Source organism: Ascochyta rabiei, chromosome 2 (assembly GCF_004011695.2).
Source record: "Ascochyta rabiei chromosome 2, complete sequence".
Taxonomy (NCBI): Eukaryota; Fungi; Ascomycota; class Dothideomycetes; order Pleosporales; family Didymellaceae; genus Ascochyta; species Ascochyta rabiei.
Genome location: NC_082406.1, coordinates 219685 through 241306, shown reverse-complemented (window position 1 = coordinate 241306; position 21622 = coordinate 219685). Strand labels below are relative to the sequence as shown.

The 21622-nt window shown below is 56.7% G+C and overlaps 9 protein-coding genes and 1 non-coding gene across 11 annotated transcripts, besides 9 other annotated features; 6 read left to right on the top strand and 4 right to left on the bottom strand.

Annotated features, from left to right (window-relative positions):
* Nucleotides 1–66: 66 nt before the first annotated feature.
* EKO05_0001058 (uncharacterized protein) lies at nucleotides 67–822 on the bottom strand (the record flags this gene model as incomplete). Its single annotated transcript, XM_038944878.1, has 1 exon — nucleotides 67–822. One exon carries the CDS (start codon nucleotides 820–822, stop codon nucleotides 67–69), a length of 756 nt encoding a protein of 251 aa, XP_038801822.1.
* A 227-nt stretch (nucleotides 823–1049) lies between these two features.
* On the top strand, nucleotides 1050–1137 carry EKO05_2t3. Its single transcript has one exon. It is a non-coding gene; the product is annotated as a tRNA-Tyr (tRNA).
* Nucleotides 1138–1515: 378 nt separating this feature from the next.
* On the bottom strand, nucleotides 1516–4849 carry EKO05_0001057 (uncharacterized protein; the record flags this gene model as incomplete). Its single annotated transcript, XM_038937302.1, has 2 exons — nucleotides 1516–4216; nucleotides 4263–4849. 2 exons carry the CDS (start codon nucleotides 4847–4849, stop codon nucleotides 1516–1518), a joined length of 3288 nt encoding a protein of 1095 aa, XP_038801821.1.
* Nucleotides 2596–2631: a tandem repeat.
* Nucleotides 4850–5108: 259 nt separating the features above from the next.
* EKO05_0001056 (uncharacterized protein) lies at nucleotides 5109–5564 on the top strand (the record flags this gene model as incomplete). The annotated part of the gene is made up of 1 exon (XM_038944877.1): nucleotides 5109–5564. One exon carries the CDS (start codon nucleotides 5109–5111, stop codon nucleotides 5562–5564), a length of 456 nt encoding a protein of 151 aa, XP_038801820.1.
* Nucleotides 5565–6564: 1000 nt separating this feature from the next.
* EKO05_0001055 (Vacuolar protein sorting-associated protein 62) lies at nucleotides 6565–8537 on the top strand (the record flags this gene model as incomplete). Its single annotated transcript, XM_038937484.2, has 2 exons — nucleotides 6565–7992; nucleotides 8043–8537. The coding sequence occupies 2 exons, from the start codon at nucleotides 6565–6567 to the stop codon at nucleotides 8535–8537; spliced, it is 1923 nt and encodes a 640-aa protein (XP_038801819.2).
* A 1364-nt stretch (nucleotides 8538–9901) lies between these two features.
* On the top strand, nucleotides 9902–11695 carry EKO05_0001054 (uncharacterized protein; the record flags this gene model as incomplete). The annotated part of the gene is made up of 1 exon (XM_038944876.1): nucleotides 9902–11695. One exon carries the CDS (start codon nucleotides 9902–9904, stop codon nucleotides 11693–11695), a length of 1794 nt encoding a protein of 597 aa, XP_038801818.1.
* Nucleotides 10641–10666: a tandem repeat.
* A 265-nt stretch (nucleotides 11696–11960) lies between the features above and the next one.
* Nucleotides 11961–11992: a tandem repeat.
* Nucleotides 11993–12157: 165 nt separating this feature from the next.
* Nucleotides 12158–12216: a tandem repeat.
* A 130-nt stretch (nucleotides 12217–12346) lies between these two features.
* On the bottom strand, nucleotides 12347–14062 carry EKO05_0001053 (uncharacterized protein; the record flags this gene model as incomplete). Its single annotated transcript, XM_038937326.1, has 2 exons — nucleotides 12347–12496; nucleotides 12665–14062. 2 exons carry the CDS (start codon nucleotides 14060–14062, stop codon nucleotides 12347–12349), a joined length of 1548 nt encoding a protein of 515 aa, XP_038801817.1.
* A 45-nt stretch (nucleotides 14063–14107) lies between these two features.
* Nucleotides 14108–14130: a tandem repeat.
* Nucleotides 14131–15076: 946 nt separating this feature from the next.
* Nucleotides 15077–16948, top strand: EKO05_0001052 (Beta-N-acetylhexosaminidase; the record flags this gene model as incomplete). 2 transcript variants are annotated; one of them, XM_059635565.1, is made up of 2 exons in its annotated part: nucleotides 15077–15220; nucleotides 15290–16948. In XM_059635565.1, the coding sequence occupies 2 exons, from the start codon at nucleotides 15077–15079 to the stop codon at nucleotides 16946–16948; spliced, it is 1803 nt and encodes a 600-aa protein (XP_059491548.1). The 2 variants fall into 2 exon arrangements, with proteins under 2 accessions (XP_059491548.1, XP_038801816.1); XM_038944875.1 differs by having other exon boundaries at nucleotides 15077–16948.
* Nucleotides 16741–16760: a tandem repeat.
* Nucleotides 16949–17188: 240 nt separating the features above from the next.
* Nucleotides 17189–18118, bottom strand: EKO05_0001051 (uncharacterized protein; the record flags this gene model as incomplete). Its single annotated transcript, XM_038937234.1, has 2 exons — nucleotides 17189–18037; nucleotides 18092–18118. 2 exons carry the CDS (start codon nucleotides 18116–18118, stop codon nucleotides 17189–17191), a joined length of 876 nt encoding a protein of 291 aa, XP_038801815.1.
* A 106-nt stretch (nucleotides 18119–18224) lies between these two features.
* Nucleotides 18225–18464: a dispersed repeat.
* Nucleotides 18465–18996: 532 nt separating this feature from the next.
* Nucleotides 18997–20423, top strand: EKO05_0001050 (Methionine adenosyltransferase; the record flags this gene model as incomplete). The annotated part of the gene is made up of 3 exons (XM_038937390.1): nucleotides 18997–19038; nucleotides 19088–19146; nucleotides 19337–20423. The coding sequence occupies 3 exons, from the start codon at nucleotides 18997–18999 to the stop codon at nucleotides 20421–20423; spliced, it is 1188 nt and encodes a 395-aa protein (XP_038801814.1).
* Nucleotides 19239–19307: a tandem repeat.
* Nucleotides 20424–20823: 400 nt separating the features above from the next.
* Nucleotides 20824–20852: a tandem repeat.
* Nucleotides 20853–21622: the final 770 nt, after the last annotated feature.

Genomic DNA, 21622 nt, shown 5'->3' with positions numbered 1-21622 from the left:
AGCCTTCAAGTCTTCTTCTTCGACGACCACAACTCTTGAATCCGGTCAAGTAATCCATCCGATAGCTCAGGTGCCACCCATCTCGACATCTTCAGTTCCTTGCCCAGTGGTATCTTGAGCAGCATCAGAAGCAGCCTTAGATACCAAGCGAAGACCATTTCCAGACTGTGAAACAGCAAGACGCGTCGAGTCTCCTCTTTTTGCTTTAACCTGATTAATTCTTGCCAGAAAGCTCGTTGGCGCTGGTTCTGAGACCTGAGCAGAATCCTGCGCTTCCCCATTATTCACCTCAGTTGGCGCCGCAGCAGCAGCCACGCCGTCTTCCTCGCCAACCCCATCAAAGAGATCATCTCGAGGTCGCAAGCGTCCAACTTTGGCAACAAGTTTCGCAGAGCTAATCGCCAGCAGATCGACATTCGGCAGCGAACGAAGCGGCTTCTCCTCAGAGCTTGCATCAGCGCTCGGCTTCGCAAAGAACATATCAGTCCCGATTGTCGAAGCCCACTGGCAGCTCAATAATTGGCCATTATACATGACAAGGGGATTTGGCGTGTGCAGGCCAATAATCTGGGCTTCGCCCAAAGTTGCCGGCTCCTGCTCGCTCGAGGCTTCGCCTGTTGACGCATCTTGCTGCTGCTGACCGCGCTGCGCGTTGAGCGCGCGCAATCTGCTCTTCAACAGTGTAGGATGGCCGGTCCGCCGCTCGCTGTCGACGAGTTTCTGCCCTTTTGGCACGTTGGATAGGTCGATTGGAATGTAGAAGTCCTCTGTTTCGACCTCGTCGTACTCATACTCCCACTCGTCGTCAATCGGATCCGTCATTGTGTAGATGGTTGAGGGTGGTCAGGTGAGTGTGACTGATTGGAGGTTACAAAAGGCGGGTTGCAGGGAGACGCCAAGGCTATTCAAATAAGATGCTGTTCCATGGAGCTGTCCGCAAATTTCATGACTTGAGCCCCTGAGCAAATTTTTATTATATACTTAGATTTTCTTTTTTCCTTCTTCACCGTCAGTCAAATCAGACACAAGCACAGCTCTCAGCTGTATAACTCCGCTTGGTGTAGTTGGTTTATCACGTTCGACTGTAATAGCAACATTGTTATCGAAAGGTCCCTAGTTCGATTCTGGGAGCGGAGATGTTTTTTGCCTTTGCGTTGTTATGAAGCTCTCTAATGGAGCTCACACAAGAAGCCCAGCCGTAGAGGTGTTTTTTTTACTAGCAAGCTCACATCCTGATCATATTAAAGGTTGCAATTCGATACACCCTTGTACCATTACGTATCACTGGTGGACTCTATGTAGCGTGGGATGGGATCGCGATTGACGTAGCTATGTATTGTCTATCATTGGACCTTCTTTGAACAAGGTCACCACCGCATTGCATAAATAACACCAACAGTACCTAGTCGATAAAACGCAACACCAAACACATTCAGCGTGAGAAAATTGACATACAAGGGTCGTGAATGTGAATTCGTATCGTACAACCATTCAGCACATAACAAAACAAGTTCATCACTGCGTAACAGCCCTCAGCCCCTGCAATACCAGCCCAAACATAACACCCCTCGCAACCCGCGGCTCCTGCAGACAATCAAACACCTTGCCCAGCGCCTCTCCGCTAGCAGCCTGGCCCATGACACTGGTAAGCGCACTGGGCATCCCTCGCTCAACCAACAGCTTTCGCGCCTTCAGTCTCAGCTTCTCCTTGTCCTCGGCGCTCGCTTCTGCCGGCCACGCTGCCAGCTCTTTCTCGGTCGGCAGGGCACTCTCGCGCATCTTGCGCAGCTGGTGCGCGAGCCCTTCGTCCGAGGTGCTGGAGTCCAGCGTCGTTTGGAAGAGCGTGGTGATGGATGCTAACTGCGGGTTTCCCGGGCGCAGAAGGAAGGTCTTCGCGGCATTGAGGAGGGTGCGGCGGAGTGTCCAGGCGGAGGAGAGGGTGTAGAGTTCATTGATTACGGCGAAGAAGAGCTCGATTAGAACGGTGGTTTCGGGTTCGGAGAGTGGCGTGTGTGACTTTGGTTTTTGGGGGGGCTTAGAGGGTGAGGTGGTGGTGGAAGCTGTGACCGAGGCTGCTGATGGGCGGCGTGGCAAGGGAGGGACAGGAGGTATGGAGTCGTTGTTTGCGGATGTTGTCATTGAGTTTAAAGATGTTCGGGAGGCATTACGGGCGTGGGAGGGATCCAGAGAGGGGCGGGAGGGCGCAGTGTTGTAGTCATCTGTGATCTCACTGGGCATAGGTGGAAGGTTGAGGATCTGGTCGCCACCAAGGAGAGGGCTGAGATCCATGCTCCTCCTCGGGCTTGGAGCACGGCTGTTCGCCCTTGAACCATATCTCGAGGAACGTCCAGAACGCTTACCGTCATCATCCGGGTTGTACGATGGCCGGCGCTCCATCTGGGCTTCGCGCTGCGGTTGTTGATCAATAACCGGCGAGTTCGTGTTGCGTATTGATTCCATCGATGTACGTTTGGAAGCAAGTGACATCGTGCTTTCCGAACGGATGTGTGTTGGAAGCTCGGCAACAACAGATTCAGCGCGGCTGTGGCGAGTCTTTGAAGGTTCCGTCGTGTTTGTGGAGGTACGGGATAGGTTTGCGGTGCTGCTGCTGGCGCTCGGTGTGTTGGTGGTCGTTCCATTTGTCATTGACTCGCGGTTCTTCTTTGCTCCAAATGGCGCAACGCTTCCCAGAACGCCCGTGACACCGCCAAAAAGTGCTTTGCCTCCTCCAGCGACTTCCTTCGGCGCCTTGCTCAGCACGTCAAACGTGGATCCTATGCCTTTACCCATGGTATCGAAAGTCTGACCCGCCCAGCCGATGCCAGGGAAACCGCCACCTGGTGTCTTGCCGGTTCCCACCTCTTTCTCGAGGAAGCGTTTCATGCCCTCACTCTCGGCAAGTGGCTTGAATTTGACCGCATCGTTCAAGTAGCGCTCGAGCTCACCACGAAGGGAGGGTTTGGTATGACCCTTCCAAACTGGCAATTCAGCGTGCGCTTCAAGGAAGCCAGTCGTCCCTGTGATAGCTGCAATGCGCCGGATGACTTCGTGTAGGGTCTCAAACTCGGTGTATTTGCGGGCAGTCATCCATCCTGAGTGGTGATGGGACGAAGGCTCGATCTGGATCAAGTACTCTACATTAGGTTTGTTCCTTATGATGCCTTTCTCTCCGGCCATGCTGTCATCGAAGATAGACATGGTGCTGTTGTAGAGAGTGAGAGGAGGCGGTCTTGCTTGAAGTGGTCGATCGTCATCGTCAAGAAGCGCAGTCGGCGGGTTGTTGCCCAGTAGCTGATCGAAGCTCGTGAAGGCCTTTTTTGATTCTTCGCTAGCTCTCGGTGGAGATGCTGGTGCAACCTGCGATGGTGCCTGTGTCGGCAGTCCGGTAATGCCCAAGTCTGTCGCCTCGCCTTCGGCTGTGGCCTCACTCTGAGACGAGGTGGGGGTCGCGATCCCTTGTGTTGTGCTCGCTGACTGATCATCAGTCAACGATGAAGTCGATTCGTCTAAACTCCTCAGGCGCTTAGCATCTTCTTCTGCGATCAACCGACTCAAGCGTTTTGCTTCTTGCATGGCCTCATCCATGGCATCCTGAGCTTTACTGACACGGCGCCTGTGCTCCTTACGTTCAGGCGACATTGTTTCTCCTGTCGTCTTCTCAATGTTGTTCTTGACGTTCTGCAGTTGGCCAGATGACTCCTCGACGCCTGCATCGATGGCGTTCATGAGCTCGGGCTCGCCGCCCTCGAGGAGGTACACGATCCAGCCATTGATGAAGTCAGGTTTCGAGCAGCTCACCACGATCATCTCCAGGACGACCTTGGCGAGGATTTGATGTAGAAACACCCTGGCTGCCATGCAGTTGTATGTTTTCGCTTCCAGGTAGTTTTGAAGGATGTCTTCGGCAGCGACACTGAACTGCCGTGTTTGATATTCAGGATCGAGGATGTTAGCGAGTGTGCTGTCTCGCTTCATCTTGAGATATATGTCGACAGCCTCGGTTGGTGCGTCGCCAGGGGATGCCATGATGGCGGTCGACAGTTCTTGTAAGAGGATGATCATGAAGGACGACGAGCGCGTTGCGAAGTCAACAAAGTTGTCTGCAGGTCGCTTGCGGGACAGATGTGCTGATACAGAGAGGAGGAAGGCAGTGAAAGTTTGGCGGCACGAGTCGGGAAAAGCATCTTCGGCAGGCAGAATGGGTGAATACCACCATCTGTTCTGAATTAGACGGGGTTTTATATAGTGCGCCGAGGACATACTTGACATAGTCCCGAATAACAGCATCCGTCAGCTCTGTCAGTGCTGCTGCCGTCTCTGGCTTGAACTCTGAAAAGTCGAGTTTCTTGCCAGAGTACAGCTTCACACTCAGGTCTAAGCTGCCGGTATCGCCTTCTTGCTTCTCTTGCGCCCTGTTGTCCCTCCAGTCCAGGATCCTGTGCGCGACATGTGCACCCAGCTCTCGTTTCCGACTCTCGCTGCTCCTGCCCTTCTGCTCTGGGCTCTCGCCGGTCTGTGACTGCCCCTCCCAGGTCGCGTGAAGAACGACTCCACCAACGACGCCGATGAGGACCAGTCCAACTCGGCCGAGGATTAGGTAGGTGCCGGCTCCAAGACCCACCAGACACGCTCCGAGCGTCTCGTTGCTGGCCGTCGCCAAAAACTGCAAGGCGCGGTCTGTGAGCGCCTTGACGTCGAAAGGCAGTGCCTGGTCTGTCTCTTTCTGGGGGGTTGTGTCTTGCATGACGTCGTCGGCCACTTCGTTAGCCACTCCGTCGGCCATTTCGTGAAGAGGCTCGTCAGCGGCAATACCGGGCGCGTTCGCATTCGCTGCAACGGAGTCACTCATGGTGGCTGGATGAGCGCGTGCATGGAGCTCAAATGTATCCAAGGGGTTCCAGCGACGCCTAAGAACAGCTGTCTATCAGCGCGAAGAGCACAAGTGGCGTCTTCGTTTGCTCGGGGACGTCTGGGGTAATGGTCGTTTCACCGCTGTCCAACGGAGCGGCGGCGATACCCTACTCCGATTGGTGAGTTGATCTGCGGCTGCTAAAATTGCCATCCCTCTGCAACACTGCAACCGAATTGTCCAACATTCCACCAGCACCATGGCCTCCGCACCCAACGACCCCGAGACTCTCGCCCACGTCCAGAAGTTCTGGGAGGCCAGGAAGCCGCGTAGTCCCATCTACCAGTTTCTACTTGACGATATCAAGCTGACTCATGCCTCGAAGGGTGTCGTACGCGCGCGGCTCTTGCTGACCCAAAATCATGTTAACACCCACGGCGGCATTCACGGGTCAGTGTCTGCTACGCTTATTGACTGGGTTGGTGGCGTTGCTATTGCAGCCTGGGACAAGCGCGACAAGGCTGGCGTGTCCACGGACATTCACATTTCCTACGTGAGCTCTGCAAAGGATGGCGACTGGATAGAGATCGAGGGCCAGGCCAACAAGGTCGGCGGCACATTGGCCTTCACCACAGCCACGATCTGGAAGGTTGTCGATGACCAGCCGGGGCCTGTCGTTGCCACGGGAAGTCACACCAAGTTTGTGAGGATCTAGGTGGGGGGATCACGCTGTCTTCTTTGAGGTCTCGTCCGCGCTCCATGGATGATCGAACTCCACTCGGATTGCGAAGATTGACGGCGCTTGAGCTGGACGCCTCTGTGATAGCCGTCAGGCTCTGAGGTTTGAACGGTGATAGCGTCTACATTGTTGTACGAGGCAGAACTAGGAGCACAACAAAATTTTGATTTCCAGTCTCGCAGGTCCCATAGTCATCCAGTATGTGTGAGCATGCACGTGCAGACAAAGACGGTGCAGTCGAAAGCATGTGCAGTGAGACCAAAGCAGCTCCGGATCTGAGACACGACAGAATCTCTGCAGCCCTAACATACTCCACGCTTTCCATTGCTGACTGGCTGCAGTCCTTGTGCGCTCTTGATCACGCACGTTCTTCGACCCAACTTCTTGACGCCGAGCACACGGCGGGCAATCAAGCACGCGGCGCTCATGCATCAAAGCCTTGGTCTGGGGAGCCGCACCCGAGGCACTGGACCCTTGCTAGCTCCAGCCCCAGCTTCTGTGACGTCTTGCCGCCGACGCGCTCTGCTTGGAACCGCATTGCTCACTTGTATTTGCTGCTGCCACAACAATTCAATCCATTGACCTGGCTGGACTTTGAGCGAGCACTTCACGAGAGCGTCATTACAGGGACGCCAAGGCTCATCAGTAAGTAGCATTCCGCGCATATCCGGCAGCCCTGCTGTACACAGATCCACGATCATGTCATCCCTGTGGCTCCGCTGCTTCCGCTACTGCCCACCGTTTCGCCCTTCTTGCACTTTGATCATGTCATGGTGGGGCTTTTACTGTCAGTCGTAGAGCTGGGTTGACGTCGATCTTCCGCACGCTTCCTCGACCAGCAGCGGGCTCGATGGACGCTCGGGGTTTGACAGCCTTGTCTTCACGCTTTTGTCAGCTTCGGCAACTTCGGCGTCCAGCGTCCAGTGCTAGGCTTGCTTGTTGATTTGTAGGAAGCTATGCTAACTACACAGTGCCTATGATTCCGTACTTCCAGCATGGTGGCGTGCAAGTGCCGCTCGGGGAGCGCTTGCCGTCACTGCTCCCACCATCATCATCCACGTCTTCTGTTGATATCCCTGCATACCCTTCGATAGACATACCTACGTCTACGACCCCAATCGCCGTACCAGACGCCGCGCTGGACGCTCCCTACAAACACGACTTACCTACTATCGATATTTCCACAGACCAACCCTCGAATGAACACACATCCGGGCGTGTTCCCTCGTCTGTCGCTGACTCTGGTAGTTCGTCAAGCAATTCAGACGATCAGATGAAGGGTAGGAAACCTGCATTTGCTGCTGCTGGTACATTCTTTGGTCTCTTTTCCTTTTCGCAGATATACCAGAATGTGCTTTTTGACAAGATAACTCCGTGGTCGGAGCGACTCGAAGAAAAGACATGGGTTGCATCGTCACAATCATGGATAGACCGAAAAACATGCGATTGGTTTGGCGTATGTGGATTGGCACATTTGAACAAGTCGCGGTGGACAAGCAAAGGCACGGAGCAAACACCGCTGGACGGTAAAGACGCAGGCAAGATCGACTTGAGCAGCTTCAAGGAAGATGCTCGGATATTGCCCGATGACTACGACGAGGCGGAAGTGGTAGAAATCCCGCAGTACATCTTGGATCATGCACCATTGATCCATCTCTACTCGGGTGAGAACTTCTGGCCATGCGACATGACCGACCACTTGATCCACACCACGCCTCACCTCAACTACACACCACTCCAAGCCACCGATAACCACCCGAACGTTAGATCCATGAACGAGCTGAACAGATGGGGTCGATTCGTGTACTTGCAGAGCGACGACAATGTGGAGGACCGTCCGAAATGGCTCGGTGGAAGCACCAACATACCTGAAGTCCCGACTGACGGCGACGAGGGCGGCGACTGGGAAGACGATGACCAAGAGGATGATCCCTCTGAAGGGGACAGAAACTACAAGAAGGAGGCGTGGTGGCATGCGGGAGTCGGTGATACCAAAGCCAGGGGAGGCATTCGCCCAGACTTTACATCGCCGGGACAGCTCGTACCGACCAGCACCCCGGAAGGTGACCAGCTTGTGGAGCCCGAAGAGGGGGTCTGGCGACCAGAACTCATGAAAGACCGTCGCCGGTTCGAGGGGAAAAAGGTAGTAGGTGGCCGAAGTGATGCGCCTGCAGTGCTCGTGGTAGTGCCCAAGGGTGACGGAGTAGTGGATGCTTTCTGGTTCTTCTTCTACAGCTACAACCTTGGAAACACGGTTTTCAACGTACGCTTTGGAAACCACGTCGGCGATTGGGAGCACACCACCGTGCGCTTCCACAACGGTGTCCCCAAGGCCGTGTTCTTCAGCGAGCATGCGTTTGGTGAAGCGTACACATGGGACGCCGTAGAGAAGATGGGGAAGAGGGTAAGCCTACGCACACACATTATAATTTGTGGTGATCTGACAGACAGCAGCCGGTCGGATTCTCAGCAACCGGCACCCATGCCATGTACGGCACAGCTGGTGTACATCCCTACGTCCTTCCTGGCGGCATTCTCCACGATGTGACCGACCGCGGCCCGCTTTGGGATCCTACCATGAACATGTACTCGTACACATATGACTACCAGCGCGACCACCTTGCGACATCCAATCTCACCCCCAGGGCTCCCATTGGCTTCTTCTACTTTGCCGGCCACTGGGGCGACAAGTTCTACCCCCTCAGTGACCCAAGACAGTACCGCTTTCTTGGCCAGTACCACTACGTCAACGGGCCATTGGGTCCGAGGTTCAAGAACCTGGGTCGCCAGCAGATATGTCAAGGGAATGGAGACTGCCTACTGAAGGACACGCTTGATGGCAAACGCCAGAGAAAGATGAGGAGATACCCTCGGGTTGGCGAGGGCGAGCAAATGACTGAAGATGATGCGAGAAGGGTATTTGGACCGGAGTACGATTCTGCATCTTAGGCGTCACGATTCACGATATCCATGCATCTTACGCTCGTTTTGCCGTGCTTGGCGTTGGTGGTTGCTTTACCGTGCATCAGATTGTCGTTTGGGAGAGTTGGCTGGGTTTGGCACAGCGATGCTTTGAGATGTACCTACATACACACTACACCAACAAACCTACATTTCATCAGCACTGACATCATACCATCACCGACATTATTCCATCGCCGACATTATTCCGTGCCATGACTCGGCCCGAACAAGGTCTTGATCTCTTACAGCAGACTGTCATCAGAAAATATTAAAGAGAAGTGTGTCAAAACAGCCACAGTCCACAGTGATGCCGCGGACGGCAAGTTAGGCGGGCGAGCTTGGCCGTAAGCATGGCGTAATCGGTAGAGAATCGTAACTGACGTGGAATACACGTATGACGTGCATGTTGAAGAGGGAGTTGGTGGTTCGCAAAAAAGAGCCCGTGTCTAGATACATCGATGGCTAAAGCACAAGACCAAAGGCTGAGGAGGACACGACATGCACGAGACTTAGGCGGCGTGCCGGCCCGCAGCGTAAGAAACTTGACAGCATGCAACATGCCGTGTCAGCTGCACGCCCAAGCCCAGCCTTATGGGCACGCTGCGGTCACGTGTGGAATCCCTGGCCAACGTCGTCCTGCCTGCCCTCTGCTGTGAGAGCTGCAGGCTCATGGTTGGGCAAGTCGTCGTTTGTGACGTCTTGCGCAAGGGACGAGCAGACAGCAGTGCAACGTGATTCGCTCAGACGACGTTGAGATGGAATCAAGATTTGGCGGTACGGGTGGACTCATGTACCGTAGGTGGTGGGTATTCAGATGAGAGGTTGTGGTGGGGCGGTGGTGCAATGCAGGCGATAAGAGCTTATCTGCAGCCCTCCCCCCTACTGTACCGCCGTCCAGCGTCTTGCACGCGTCTTGTTGAATCTGACTTGTTTGCTTGCACCAACAAAGGGAGTCGACGGATTCTCTTCCTCTCCTTTGACCATCTGTTCATCTGCACCTTTGTTGCGCCGCAAGTTGCGCCTGACCACTTGTCGCGCGAGTCCACTGAAACCGGTGGCTTGACGTGCTAGCTAGCGCGTGGTGGTAGCATCATTACGCCAGACATCCCCTCAATTCACCGCTCGACGCTTGAGAATCTCCAGACTTGGTAACGAGGCATGAAGTGCGCAAGACAATAACGAAAGATACTGCTTGCTCCCGAGGCGCGCATTCGGCCGCATACCGGGAACCCACCGCCCCTTCACCATCCTCCCCTCCCCGTAGCTGCCCGATATACACACCGCGTGCCTTGCTTCGCACGTCAGAGGCTCCCTCCCACATCGCCACGACCGCCCAGCGACCACAGACGATGGCTTTTGCGCAACAACACCGTCCCCCAACCTCTCGACAGCTTTCGTTCCATGCACCCGAGCCCGCTGCGGCGGTTGCAACCAGCTCGCAGCAACTCAAGCGCCGCCTCGAGGAGTCGGAGGAATGGGTCCTCTTCTCGCCAACGGCCCCTTCGACGATAGCCCGCACACACACCACCTCGACCGAACGTACGCCACGCACAGCTGGTCTGTCGCGCTTCAGTGAGTGTGGCTCGCTCGACACGGCGGCCCGCTCAGACCACGATGACGACAACGGCACCTTCCTGGGCACCGAGGAGGAGCTGGACAGCCTCGACGACGGACTGCATGCCTTCCACGAGCCCTCTGAGCATGCTCTGCCCGCCTCCAGGCTGCAACAGAGCGGCGACACGGTGCTGCCCAACCACGACGGACTGGGCTCCTTCCATCCAGACGCCACCATGCAGGAGCACATGTGGCAGTTCGAGCGCTCTCCACGCAGACGCGCTGCGAGACGGCGCTCGAGTGTGCAGCGACACTTGACCGTCCTCGACGACACGGACCAAGTCACGCAAGAGCAGGAGCGCCGACAGCGCATCGAGAAGTGGCGTCTGGAGCAGAGCAAGGCCGTGCTTGAGGAGATTGAGCGCGAGACACGGAGGAGACGACGCATGAGCATGGCCACGTCAGCTCGCAGCCAAAGAGACACTGCACGCCAAGACACAGCCAGCTCGACCTCTTCGGCGGCCTGCACTGTCACGAGCGAGCAGAGCGAGCAGAGCGAGGGCTCAGACGAGGGTACAGAGAACATGTCCTTCTGGCAACGACTCACCACGCGCGTCATCCGAGACCTCATCGGTCTCGATCAGGACACGCTTTCCGTCATCTTCGGCGAGACGCTGCCTGAAGAAGCCATGACGCCACAGGCTGCATCTCCAATGCTTTCTCCGGCCAACCAAGCACTACGAGACGCAGTGGCAGATGCCTCTGCAGACCCTGGAGAGGACTGGCAGACGCGAGTGCTGGAGCGCGTAGCGCAGGAACTTGGAGTTCTGGTCCACCAACTCTCTGAGCATCCAGGTGCCTTCTCCACCTACCAGCGTGCGCAGGCAGCTCCCGAGTATGCAGGCTTGGCACCAGCTGTTGCGACTGATCTCGCGTCCTCGCTTCCAACCAGCTCGCAGTCCTCCGCCCACTCGCCCGCTTCGGTGCAGTTCGCGGCGACATTTCCACCCCAACAAACATCACACACTTACAGCGAAGCATCCTTGTGGGGCATTGAGGAGGAGCCCGATGAGGTCGATGCCGTGGACACGTCTCAGCCAGACCCGGCTGCTGCTGCACGAGCTGTCACCGAGGACGCCATCCGCGAGCGAGAGTACTGGGAGCGTGATCTCGACGTCAAGATGATTTTCAGCGTTCTGGTGAAGCGCTTTACATCTCGACGATCCAGCACACCAACGCCCACACGACGAGCGTCCGCCTCAACACACACTACAGACGACGGTGCTGCATCTGCCCGTCGCGCGGCCATGATTCGCCAGAACCACCCTTTGGTCAGCAGGACGACGGATAGAGGGCTCCCGACGTCGTCCTCGCCACAACCCAGGGAGGCGAAACGACGGGATTCTTCAACCACATACCGCACGCATTTCAACGCGCAGAGCAGTCTGCGGCAGAAGACGTTGAGGAGCAGTTCCAGCTGCGCGAGTCAGAGCACGAAGAAGAGCAAACGGAGCGGGAGCAGCCAGAGGAATTACTGGGACCTGGGCGGCAGCGTAGGCAGTGGCAGTGTGCTCGCCGGCGAGATCTAGAGCGAGGAATCGATAGACGAAGGACCCTTCACGACGACGACTTTTTTCTTCCCCACTACCCACGGGCATTTGGCGCATAGATTGGGCATGTAGCACGGTGCATAGCATACATGTTGGTACGAGAGCGTGTTGGATACGACACCACTGGCCTCTCGCTGCATGATATCACGATGACTTTTTTTTTTTTTCCTTTTTCTAACACGACATGCATCAGATTAGTTGATTACTTCTTGTACTATACATCTCCTCTTCCACTATATATATCCATCACATTACATCAGATTACATTCCATCACAGTTTAGCAGTTCCAGCCCCTATCCGGAATCGATCCTTGTGAATTACACTCCTCAGACCTGTTGTGTTGCAGGGTCTGGTGGGGTGTTTTGGAATGCGATGAGGGTTGGATGTTCTAGCACATCGTGAAGGTGTTTGTTACATGGTGCTGTCATTCATCAGTCGTGATCATCATCATCATCATCATCATCATCATCATCATCATCATCATCATCATCATCATCATGTCTGCTGTAGTCGCCCTCGCAAATCAGATACAACTCTGCTACCCACCCGTTCACCTCGATATCTGTTCTCACGCCTTGGTACTCTCGCGCCTTGTGCCCTCGCTCCATACTCTCACGTCACGCTTTGCGCTACTCGCGAAACGCAATCCTCACCTCGCGCGCGGGCTGCAGCACGATGTCGGCGTGCAGGCCGGGGTGGACTCCGTCCATGAGGTTGTCGATGCGCTCGAAGCGCTGCAGTAGCCGGACGAGCGTGTAGCCCATTTCCGTGAGGGCGAACTGTGCGTGCGTTAGTGTCGTTGCCTCATTGCCTCATTGCCTCATCACTTCATCACTTCGTCACCTCATCACCTCATCGTCTCATCACTTCATCGTCTCATCCCTTCACCACCTCATCGCTCCACTCGCGGAATTGAGAAAGCGAGAAGAGAAAAAGGCAAAACATACCTGCTGGCCGATACAGATCCTCGGCCCCCCGTTGAACGGCACATACGTCCAGCTCGGCGGCGTCCAGCTGTCCCAGCGCTCCGGCACGAACAGGGTCGGGTCTGCGAATCCGGTCGAGGCCGCTGGATACAGGTCGCGTCGTCGCTGCATGACAAGCGTGCTGTAGCCGATCGGCGTGCCCGCCAGCACGCCAATCGGCTGGTCACCCTGGGGGCCGCCGCCGGTGGGCAGCGTGGTGTCGGTCAGAGCCACGCGCACGTTGTAGGGGACGACGGGGTAGAGACGCAGTGTTTCGTTCAGGACGTGCTGGAGGTACTTCATGCTTTTGAGGTGTTGGTAGGTTGGTTTGGAGGCGGGCCGGCCGACGGTGTCGAGGATTTCCTGGCGCAGCTTGGAGGCGATGGCGGGCGAGAGGGAGAGGTGGTACAAAGCCCATGTCAGCGTGCAGGCGGTGGTGTCGCGGCCCGCGAGCAGGACGGAGACCAGCTGGTCGCGCAGCATCTGTCGGTCGCGCGTGTAGGCGGCGATGGCGTGCAGGAAGGTGTAGTCGGCGTCGTGGCTGGTTTTCTTCTCGAGCTCTTCCGGCGAGAGGGCGAGGGCGCGGTCGATGTACAGGGAGACGAAGTCGTCGATGGTCTTGATGGAGTCGTAGAAGCCCATGCGCGTGCGGGGAACGGCCCAGTTGAGCGGCCCTAGGCGCGCGATGATGCTCTGCACGCGCTGGGCGTTGGAGAAGGCGTCGGCGAAGCGGGTCTGCGGGTGGTGCAGCGAGTCGACCGAGGTGCCGAGGAGGAAGTGGGTGGCTGCGTCCAGGGTGTAGCGGAACATCATGTCCAGCGTGTCCACGGGCTGGCCGCCAGCGAGCTTGGCGACGAGGACCTGGGTCTGCGTTTCGAAGAGGTCGAGGTCGGACAGGCGGTCCTTGACGAACTGCGGGCGGATGAGCTGGCGCGAGGTGTGCCAGAGCGTCGAGTCGGTGGTGAAGATGCCGTTTCCCAGAAAGGCATGCCAGGCCTTCCTGAACTCTTCGCCCTTGCCGTAGTCCTTGAACTGGGTGGCGAGAATGGCCTTGATGTTCTCCGGCTCCGCCGTCAGGATCACTCTTTCGCCTACGCCCGCCTCGATGGTGTACCGGCCAGGGCCTGCCCACTGGTCGAACATGCGGAGCCACATGTCGTACGTCCCGTTTCTGCGCGCATAGCTGACGACTTCGTACGCCATGTCCAGGCCAAAGGGCACGTACGTCTTCCTGACAGGCGCTCGTGCGCCGAGCTTGCGGATCCGGGCGTTGGTCTGCAGCGTGGAGGCGATCCTGTAGCCCACGTACAGCACGATGAGCCCTCCCAGCAGGCAGGGGGTCAGCGAGTGCGTGGGTGCGATGTGGGCCATGGCAGCCATGTTGCAACGACGTCAAGCGGACGGAGCCTGCGAGACAAAGGCAGGATATATATATATATATATATGTACACGCCTGCCTCGCGTCGCACTAGTCTAGTGACTCTAGTCGACAAAGTCAAACCTACGGCCTGTTGACCAGAACGTGGATTCGTTCCAATCAGAGCCTCGCGAAGACAACGTCCATCGCTGCATGTGCGCACCTCGGCGTCACAGACTAACCACAGTCGCGGCAGGAGACAAGGCTGCCGACTCGCCGTCGAGGGAAGGATCGCGAGATGCGTGAACGAGCCAGGCACTGACGGTCGGTCCTCTTGGACTTCCATGGCCCGACATCCAATCGGAGGCGAGAGAACGGGCGGCCCTCGGACCTGTCTGGACTCCATTGGGAAACTTCCACGATGGCTGTCGTGCGAGTGATGAAGCATTGCTTTGCGCGCGGCGAGACCAAGGGCCGGTGCTGTCACGCAGTTAGTTGAGCGCGCTGACGTTGTGCGGTGTGCCTGCAGACTCGGAGAGTTGGGATCGGTGGAGCTTTCATCAGTCATCGGTGTGTGCTTCGTCCTCCCGAGTCTGCACTTTGGACACGCCACTAGACATCTTCAGCATAACGACGCTCGATCTGATGGGAGAGTGGCCCATGGCACGCACCTGCGAAACCCCCAGGGACTACACAGTAGGCAGGTAGGCATCTCTCAGGAGACTTGCGGATGCCCCACACCGACCCCGCAACACCGACCCTCGAGCCTCCCACGACAATGGTCCAACCACTTTCAAGTCCTCCAAGGGTATTCACATCAAGGCTGCTTACTGGCACACACACGAAGAAGCCCTGGAGATCAGCAGTTGCATGCGAGAAAAGCACCGGCTCCCCAGTTCCTTGCGCCAGCTTCATTCCAGTAATCTCCGTCCCATGTCCATTCCCATTCCCGTCTTAGCATCACGCGTGCCCAACTCCGCGCATATAGACACCTTGACTGAATTGCTTCCGCCTCCTCCTCTATCCACGTCTTCAGAATGAGACGCCTCCTGTCCGTTCCCCTCTTCCTGTCCGTCTCCTCGGCCCTGTGGCCAATCCCCAAATCATACGAGCACGGAGACACAGTACTGTGGATAGCGAAGAACGTGACGTTCTACTGGTATCAAGCTGGCGCAAGAAATGTAGACTACCACCCCGAGCAAGCTCCGTTTCTGTTTGCTGCAAACTCTAACACAGATGTTCATCCACAGGACAGCGGCGGGCACGATCTGAGCCTGCACACGCGTTACACCCAACCTTTCGACGACTACCATCCTGAGAGGGGTGCAGAGGGGGTCAAGGGAGGCGACATCGTTGACTACGCCATTCGGGCGGCTTGGAAGACCATCTTCAAGCAGGGTTTCTACCCATGGAAATTCCATGCACGGAACTGGGAAGAGCCGGCGCCAGGGAAGAAGGCAAGATATATCGACCATGTCGATATTCGTTTGCTCGCCTCGGAGCCATCAGACGTTGCAAAGGCGCTAGCGGGAGAAGTCGACGAATCGTACACGCTGTCTCTTACAGACGCTGGCGTTGCGAGCATTGCCGCGAACAGCAGTGTGGGCATCGCGCGAGGCCTGACGACCTTCACACAGCTGTTCTTCCAGCACTCGGACGGAAAACAAATCTACACGCCTCTCGCCCCGGTCACCATCTACGACGAACCGCAATTTGAGCATCGTGGCATCAACCTAGATGTGTCGAGGACCTTCATCCCTGTGCCAGACATCAAGAGGCAGATTGATGCCGCCGCCTACACGAAGATGAACCGTCTGCACCTCCACGCCACCGACTCGCAGTCCTGGCCTCTTGAAATCCCCTCTCTGCCGGACCTGGCGCGCAAGGGCGCGTATCGTCCAGAGTACATCTACAGCGCCGCCGACTTTGCAGACCTGCAGCGCTACGCAGCACTGCAAGGCGTGCAACTCGTCACCGAAATCGACATGCCAGGCCACACATCGAGCATCTGGTACTCAGCCCCGGACCTCATCGCCGCATACAACCAGCAGCCAGACTGGGACACGTACGCGGCCGAGCCGCCGTCGGGCACGCTGAAGCTCAACTCCACCGCCGTCGACACGTTCCTCGACACCCTGTTCGCAGACCTGATGCCCCGCGTCGCCCCGTACACGGGCTACTTCCACACCGGCGGCGACGAAGTCAACCTGAACGCGTACCGGCTCGACTCGAGCGTCCACTCGTCGGACCCAGCGGTGCTGCAGCCGCTGATGCAAGCGTTTGTGGACAGGAACCACGAGCGAGTGCGCGCCCAAGGCCTGGCGCCGATCGTGTGGGAGGAGATGCTGCTAACGTGGAACCTGACGCTGGGTCGCGACGTGATCGTGCAGAGCTGGCAGAGCGACGAGGCCGTGCTGTCCATTGTGGAAGCCGGCCACAAGGCCCTCGTCGGTAACTACAAGTACTGGTACCTCGACTGCGGCAAGGGCCAGTGGCTTGATTTCGCGCCGGGCGAGCCGTCGAGCGACGCTTGGCCGTATCTGGATTACTGCGCTCCGTTGCACAACTGGCGGCTCGTGTACTCCAAGGATCCCTACGAGGGCGTGCCAGAGCACCTGCACCACCTTGTCATCGGCGGCGAGGCGCACATGTGGGGCGAGCAGACGGATGCGGTGAATCTGGATCAGATGCTTTGGCCGAGGGCGGCGGCGGCGGCGGAGGTGCTGTGGAGTGGGAGCAAGGACGGAGCGGGGCAGAACAGGAGTCAGATCGAGGCGAGTCCGCGGTTGAGCGACTTGAGGGAGCGGTTGGTGGCCAAGGGGGTCAAGTCTGAGCCGGTCAGGATGCCGTATTGCGAGATGGAGAGTGATGGGAACAGGAGTCCGCAGTGTCAGCTGGGGCTGACTTGATGGTCTCTTGGTTGGGTATGGAAAGCTATTGGTTCGCAGAGACTTGTTGTGTGGATATGTGTGGATATGTGATTGGGGTATCGTTGTTCTTCACAGCCGTGCCTGGACGATTGTCAGTTCGTCTGTCTAAATACATGGACGATTGTCGGTTCGTCTGTCTAAATTCCAATGCGCCACCCAATGCCTCCAAGCGCCGTTGCCGTAACGCCGCTCATGCAATTGCGTGTCCAACTACTCGCTCTACTCGTCCATATCAGCCTCCTTGGGCTCCTTGGGTTCCTGCGCCTCGTGGAACTGAATCGCATCGTCAATGTAGCTCAACACGGCACCCAGACTCTCCTCATCCTGGACGTCCAGCTTGAGATACGAGACCATGCTGAAGTCATCGATGAGCTGTGCGACAGCCTTGTTGAGCTTGTGGAAGGCCGAGCCGCTCATCAGGCTCTCCGTGGTCGCAGGGTCCCTGTATTTCTTGTTGTCTTCCTCGTCGGTCGTCTTGCGCGAAGGGTCGTCCTCGATGAGATCAGCGTCGACCTGCACGAAGCGCTTCATCTCGCGCTTCGCAACCTGGCCCTTGACCAGGTCCATCTTGCTCAGGATGTTGATGTGCGGCATTTCGAGCATGAGCATGGCGCTCATGGCCGAGAGTGTGCCGGAGAAGAACTTGGGTCGGTCCACGACGAACGTGGCTTCGAGCAGGTATGCGGCGCACATGCGGATGTTCAGGCTGCCGTGCATCAGCGTCTTGACCAGGCCTGGCAGAATGGGCACGTGTGTGTATAGCTCGATCTGGCCGGGCATGTCGAAGACGATCAGGTAGTCTTCGGTGACTTCCTCGAGCGGGTCGGTCAGGAAGTCGAGATTCTCCATGAGGAACTCGAAGCAGTAGATCAGCCCGCCATTGGGGCCGAGGCTCATCTCCTCCATGACGTCCTCCAGGCTAATCAGATCTTTGATGTCGAGGTCCGGCTCGAACGCAAAGTCTTCGGCGGCCGGGTCGAGGTTGACGTAGAAGCATGGGCGCTTGTTGTTCTGCAGATGCTGGATGAGGCCGGTGCAGAAGGTGGACTTGCCGGCGCCCGCTGGGCCCTGTGGTGTGCATCAGCCTACTGCGTCTTGCTCGCTGCTCAGCGTGCTTCTTACCATGACCAGTGTACCGAACTTGCTCATGGCTGCGACTACACGGCTGTCAGAGTGTTGCGTCACTGCGTCACTGCAACAGCACTGCGCCACCAGCGAAAGATTTCTGCCAGGGCGGTCTGCCTGGTGGCATGGACTATCGTCTCCGGCGAAAGTAGAGTCCCATGGCCAGTGCAATGTGGAGGAAAAGCAGAGGCTTGGCAAGCCCGACTCGTGAGGTTTTCTTGGCTTTACACCAATTAGCGGACATCTTCTCTCTTTGTCATCCACAACAACATCTGTGCGCGCTCGTTATAAACATCAACAGGCGTTTCTGCATAGGCCCCACCGCACTGGCCATAGGACTCTACTTTCAGTTTCGCCGGATGCCATAGTACTATAGTAGATACGTACTACGGACGTTCTTGGGACTTGGCAGATTAGGTCAGCCGATACCGCTGCACTGCCCACACTGCCCTTCTTGGGGCTAGACCGTCGACCTTCCTGGCTGGTGAAAGCTTGCCGCAGCTCAGGGTTTCAAAACGTCTCGCATTCTGGGTGTCTCACGTTGGAAGCGGCTCATCCAACGTGTGTCCAGACAACGGCAACACACAGGCTGCATGCTGGCCAGCCAGTAGTGGGGCGCGTGGAGGGGAACCTCGTTCTGCAGGGCGGTTTGCTCGAGGGCCAGGCGCTCGTGATTGGCTCCCCACGGCGGTCAGACAATGGTGTGCTACACTAGTCCAACTCGGAATGCGGGCGGCTATGGCTGTGAACGCACTTTTTTCGGCAGATTGGAAACGACTCCAACCCTCATAAAACCGCGCTGGCCCCTCCCTCCTTGCCTCCCACCTTCCTCTCGTCCTCTCACGCAATCCACGCGGTCGCAAGTCCTAGACTATCTTGTTGCTTCCACACACCCCTCCACAATGACTGTCCCCAACGGCACCAACGGCTCCTCGCCCAGCAAGGTACCTTGGATCCCCGCTGTTGCCCCGCGTCGTTCTTACCATTGTCCAGGGCAGCACCTTCCTCTTCACCTCCGAGTCGGTTGGTGAGGGTCACCCCGACAAGATCTGGTATGTCACCGTCCCATAATATCCCTGTCTGCGCTGGAGTCGATGCAAATGTACATGACGTGTACACTCTCGACTCCCCCCCACCAAATACTCAACGACAACAACAACAACAACAACAAAAAGAACAACAACAAAAAGAACAACAACTACAACAACCACAAGAAAGAACGTAACGCTAACGCGGCCACAGCGACCAGGTCTCCGATGCCATCCTCGATGCCTGCCTCAAGGAGGATCCCCTCTCCAAGGTTGCCTGCGAGACTGCCACCAAGACCGGCATGATCATGGTCTTTGGTGAGATCACCACAAAGGCCCACCTCGACTACCAGAAGATCATCCGTGGTGCTATCAAGGACATTGGTTACGACTCGTCCGACAAGGGCTTCGACTACAAGACCTGCAACGTCCTCGTTGCCATTGAGCAGCAGTCGCCCGACATTGCCCAGGGTCTCCACTACGAGGAGGCTCTTGAGAAGCTCGGTGCTGGTGACCAGGGTATCATGTTCGGATATGCCACCGACGAGACCCCTGAGCTCCTGCCCTTGACCCTCCTCCTCTCCCACAAGCTCAACTCTGCCATGACCGAGGCCCGCAACAACGGCTCCCTGCCCTGGCTGCGACCCGACACCAAGACCCAGGTCACCGTCGAGTACGCTCACGATGGCGGTGCCGTGGTTCCCCTGCGTGTGGACACCGTCGTCGTCTCTGCCCAGCACAGCGAGGACATCACCACCGAGGAGCTCCGCAAGGAGATCAAGGAGAAGATTGTCAAGAAGGTCATCCCCGCAAAGTACCTCGACGACAACGTCAAGTACCACATCCAGCCCTCTGGCCTGTTCATCATCGGTGGACCCCAGGGTGACGCCGGTCTCACTGGCCGTAAGATCATCGTCGACACCTACGGTGGCTGGGGTGCCCACGGTGGTGGTGCTTTCTCCGGAAAGGACTACTCCAAGGTCGACCGCTCCGCTGCCTACCTTGCCCGCTGGATCGCCAAGTCGCTCGTCAACGCCAAGTTGGCCCGTCGTGCATTGGTCCAGCTGTCCTACGCCATTGGTGTTGCTGAGCCGCTGTCCCTCTTCGTTGAGACCTACGGCACCTCAGACAAGTCTTCCGACGAGCTCGTCGAGATTATCCTCAAGAACTTTGACCTCCGCCCTGGTGTCATTGTCAAGGAGCTGAACCTCACCAACCCCATCTACAACCAGACCGCCAAGAACGGTCACTTCACCAACCAGGACTTCACCTGGGAGAAGCCCAAGGAGCTCAAGTTTTAAATGTACAACTTTAATGTTTGCACATGAGTGGTTTGAATCAACTTCAACCACAAGGTCAAGAAGTAACGATTTTGCGATATGATATGCATATCTTGAAGAAGGCGGCAATTCTTCTTTCAACAAGTTTCGGCGTCGGGAAAGGCATATACCCCTGTGATCAGCAGCCCTCTTCAAAAGTTTCTTTGCATGTCAGTTTCGTTTCCAGGGGCTTTTACTGAGTCTATCCGATAGAAAGTGCACCCAGCGCGGGCCATGCACGGCGTTAGAGTTAGGAGCTTCAACATTGGGGCCTGAGTGCGTTGTCAACGCGCACATGGAGGCTTGAGCGCGGTTTGCGCCATGGAGGTTAATAGGAGCAATCGAACGTTGGTTATCTTGTTGGGATAATCAACATGACCAACATCGCATTGCATCGCATCACATCGTATCCTGCCGTGAGTCACTCGGTTGGCAAACATGGCGCTTACTGAACATCAGGCCTTGAGCTTTACCCCTGCCACATACATATGTCGTCACGACCGTCAAGGGGACGGAACAAATCTCTTGTGCCACATCCCCTGGCACCATTCGTGCTGCAATCAACCGCGCCTCCCACCGTGCGTTGAGCTTCAGGCACAGCTGTCACCACACCGCTCGACGATGACGAATGAGAAGACGCTGCGCCAAACGGTCTAGCCTTACGAGGCACAACACCACTCTCAGCTGCCCAAATAGTCACGGCTGTTTCTGACCCATGTGATTACCGAACACTAGTCACCTGTTTGCAGGTGTTGTTGTGAGACACGTCTCGCTTGGGAGGTGAGTAGGTTGTGGATTACGACCCCCTCCACCGCGTCCTAATCTCTCTTCTCGCCTCGACAGCTCAAGAACTTGACGCCCGTCGCATCTGCGACCTTTCTTTTCTTACGCTACGCCAACTTTCGAAGGTAAGTCGCGCCCATGTCTTCGCTTGAAGTTTGTGGTTTCCGTTCACAGTTTCGTTTGATGCGTCTTCTTATCAGCTCGAGCTTCGCGCGACGTCCTGCCTCGAAATTCCAAGGCGGCACACCTCAGCTGGCTCTGGTTTTGCTCTCTTGTCAAGGTTCCCCTCTTCGTTTCCTGTCATTCTTGACCTTATCTATCCTTCTCTCATGATCTTCCGCTACAATCCGCCGTGCACCACACCTGACCCAGCCTCCCTAGCTTGATCAGCAGACTCA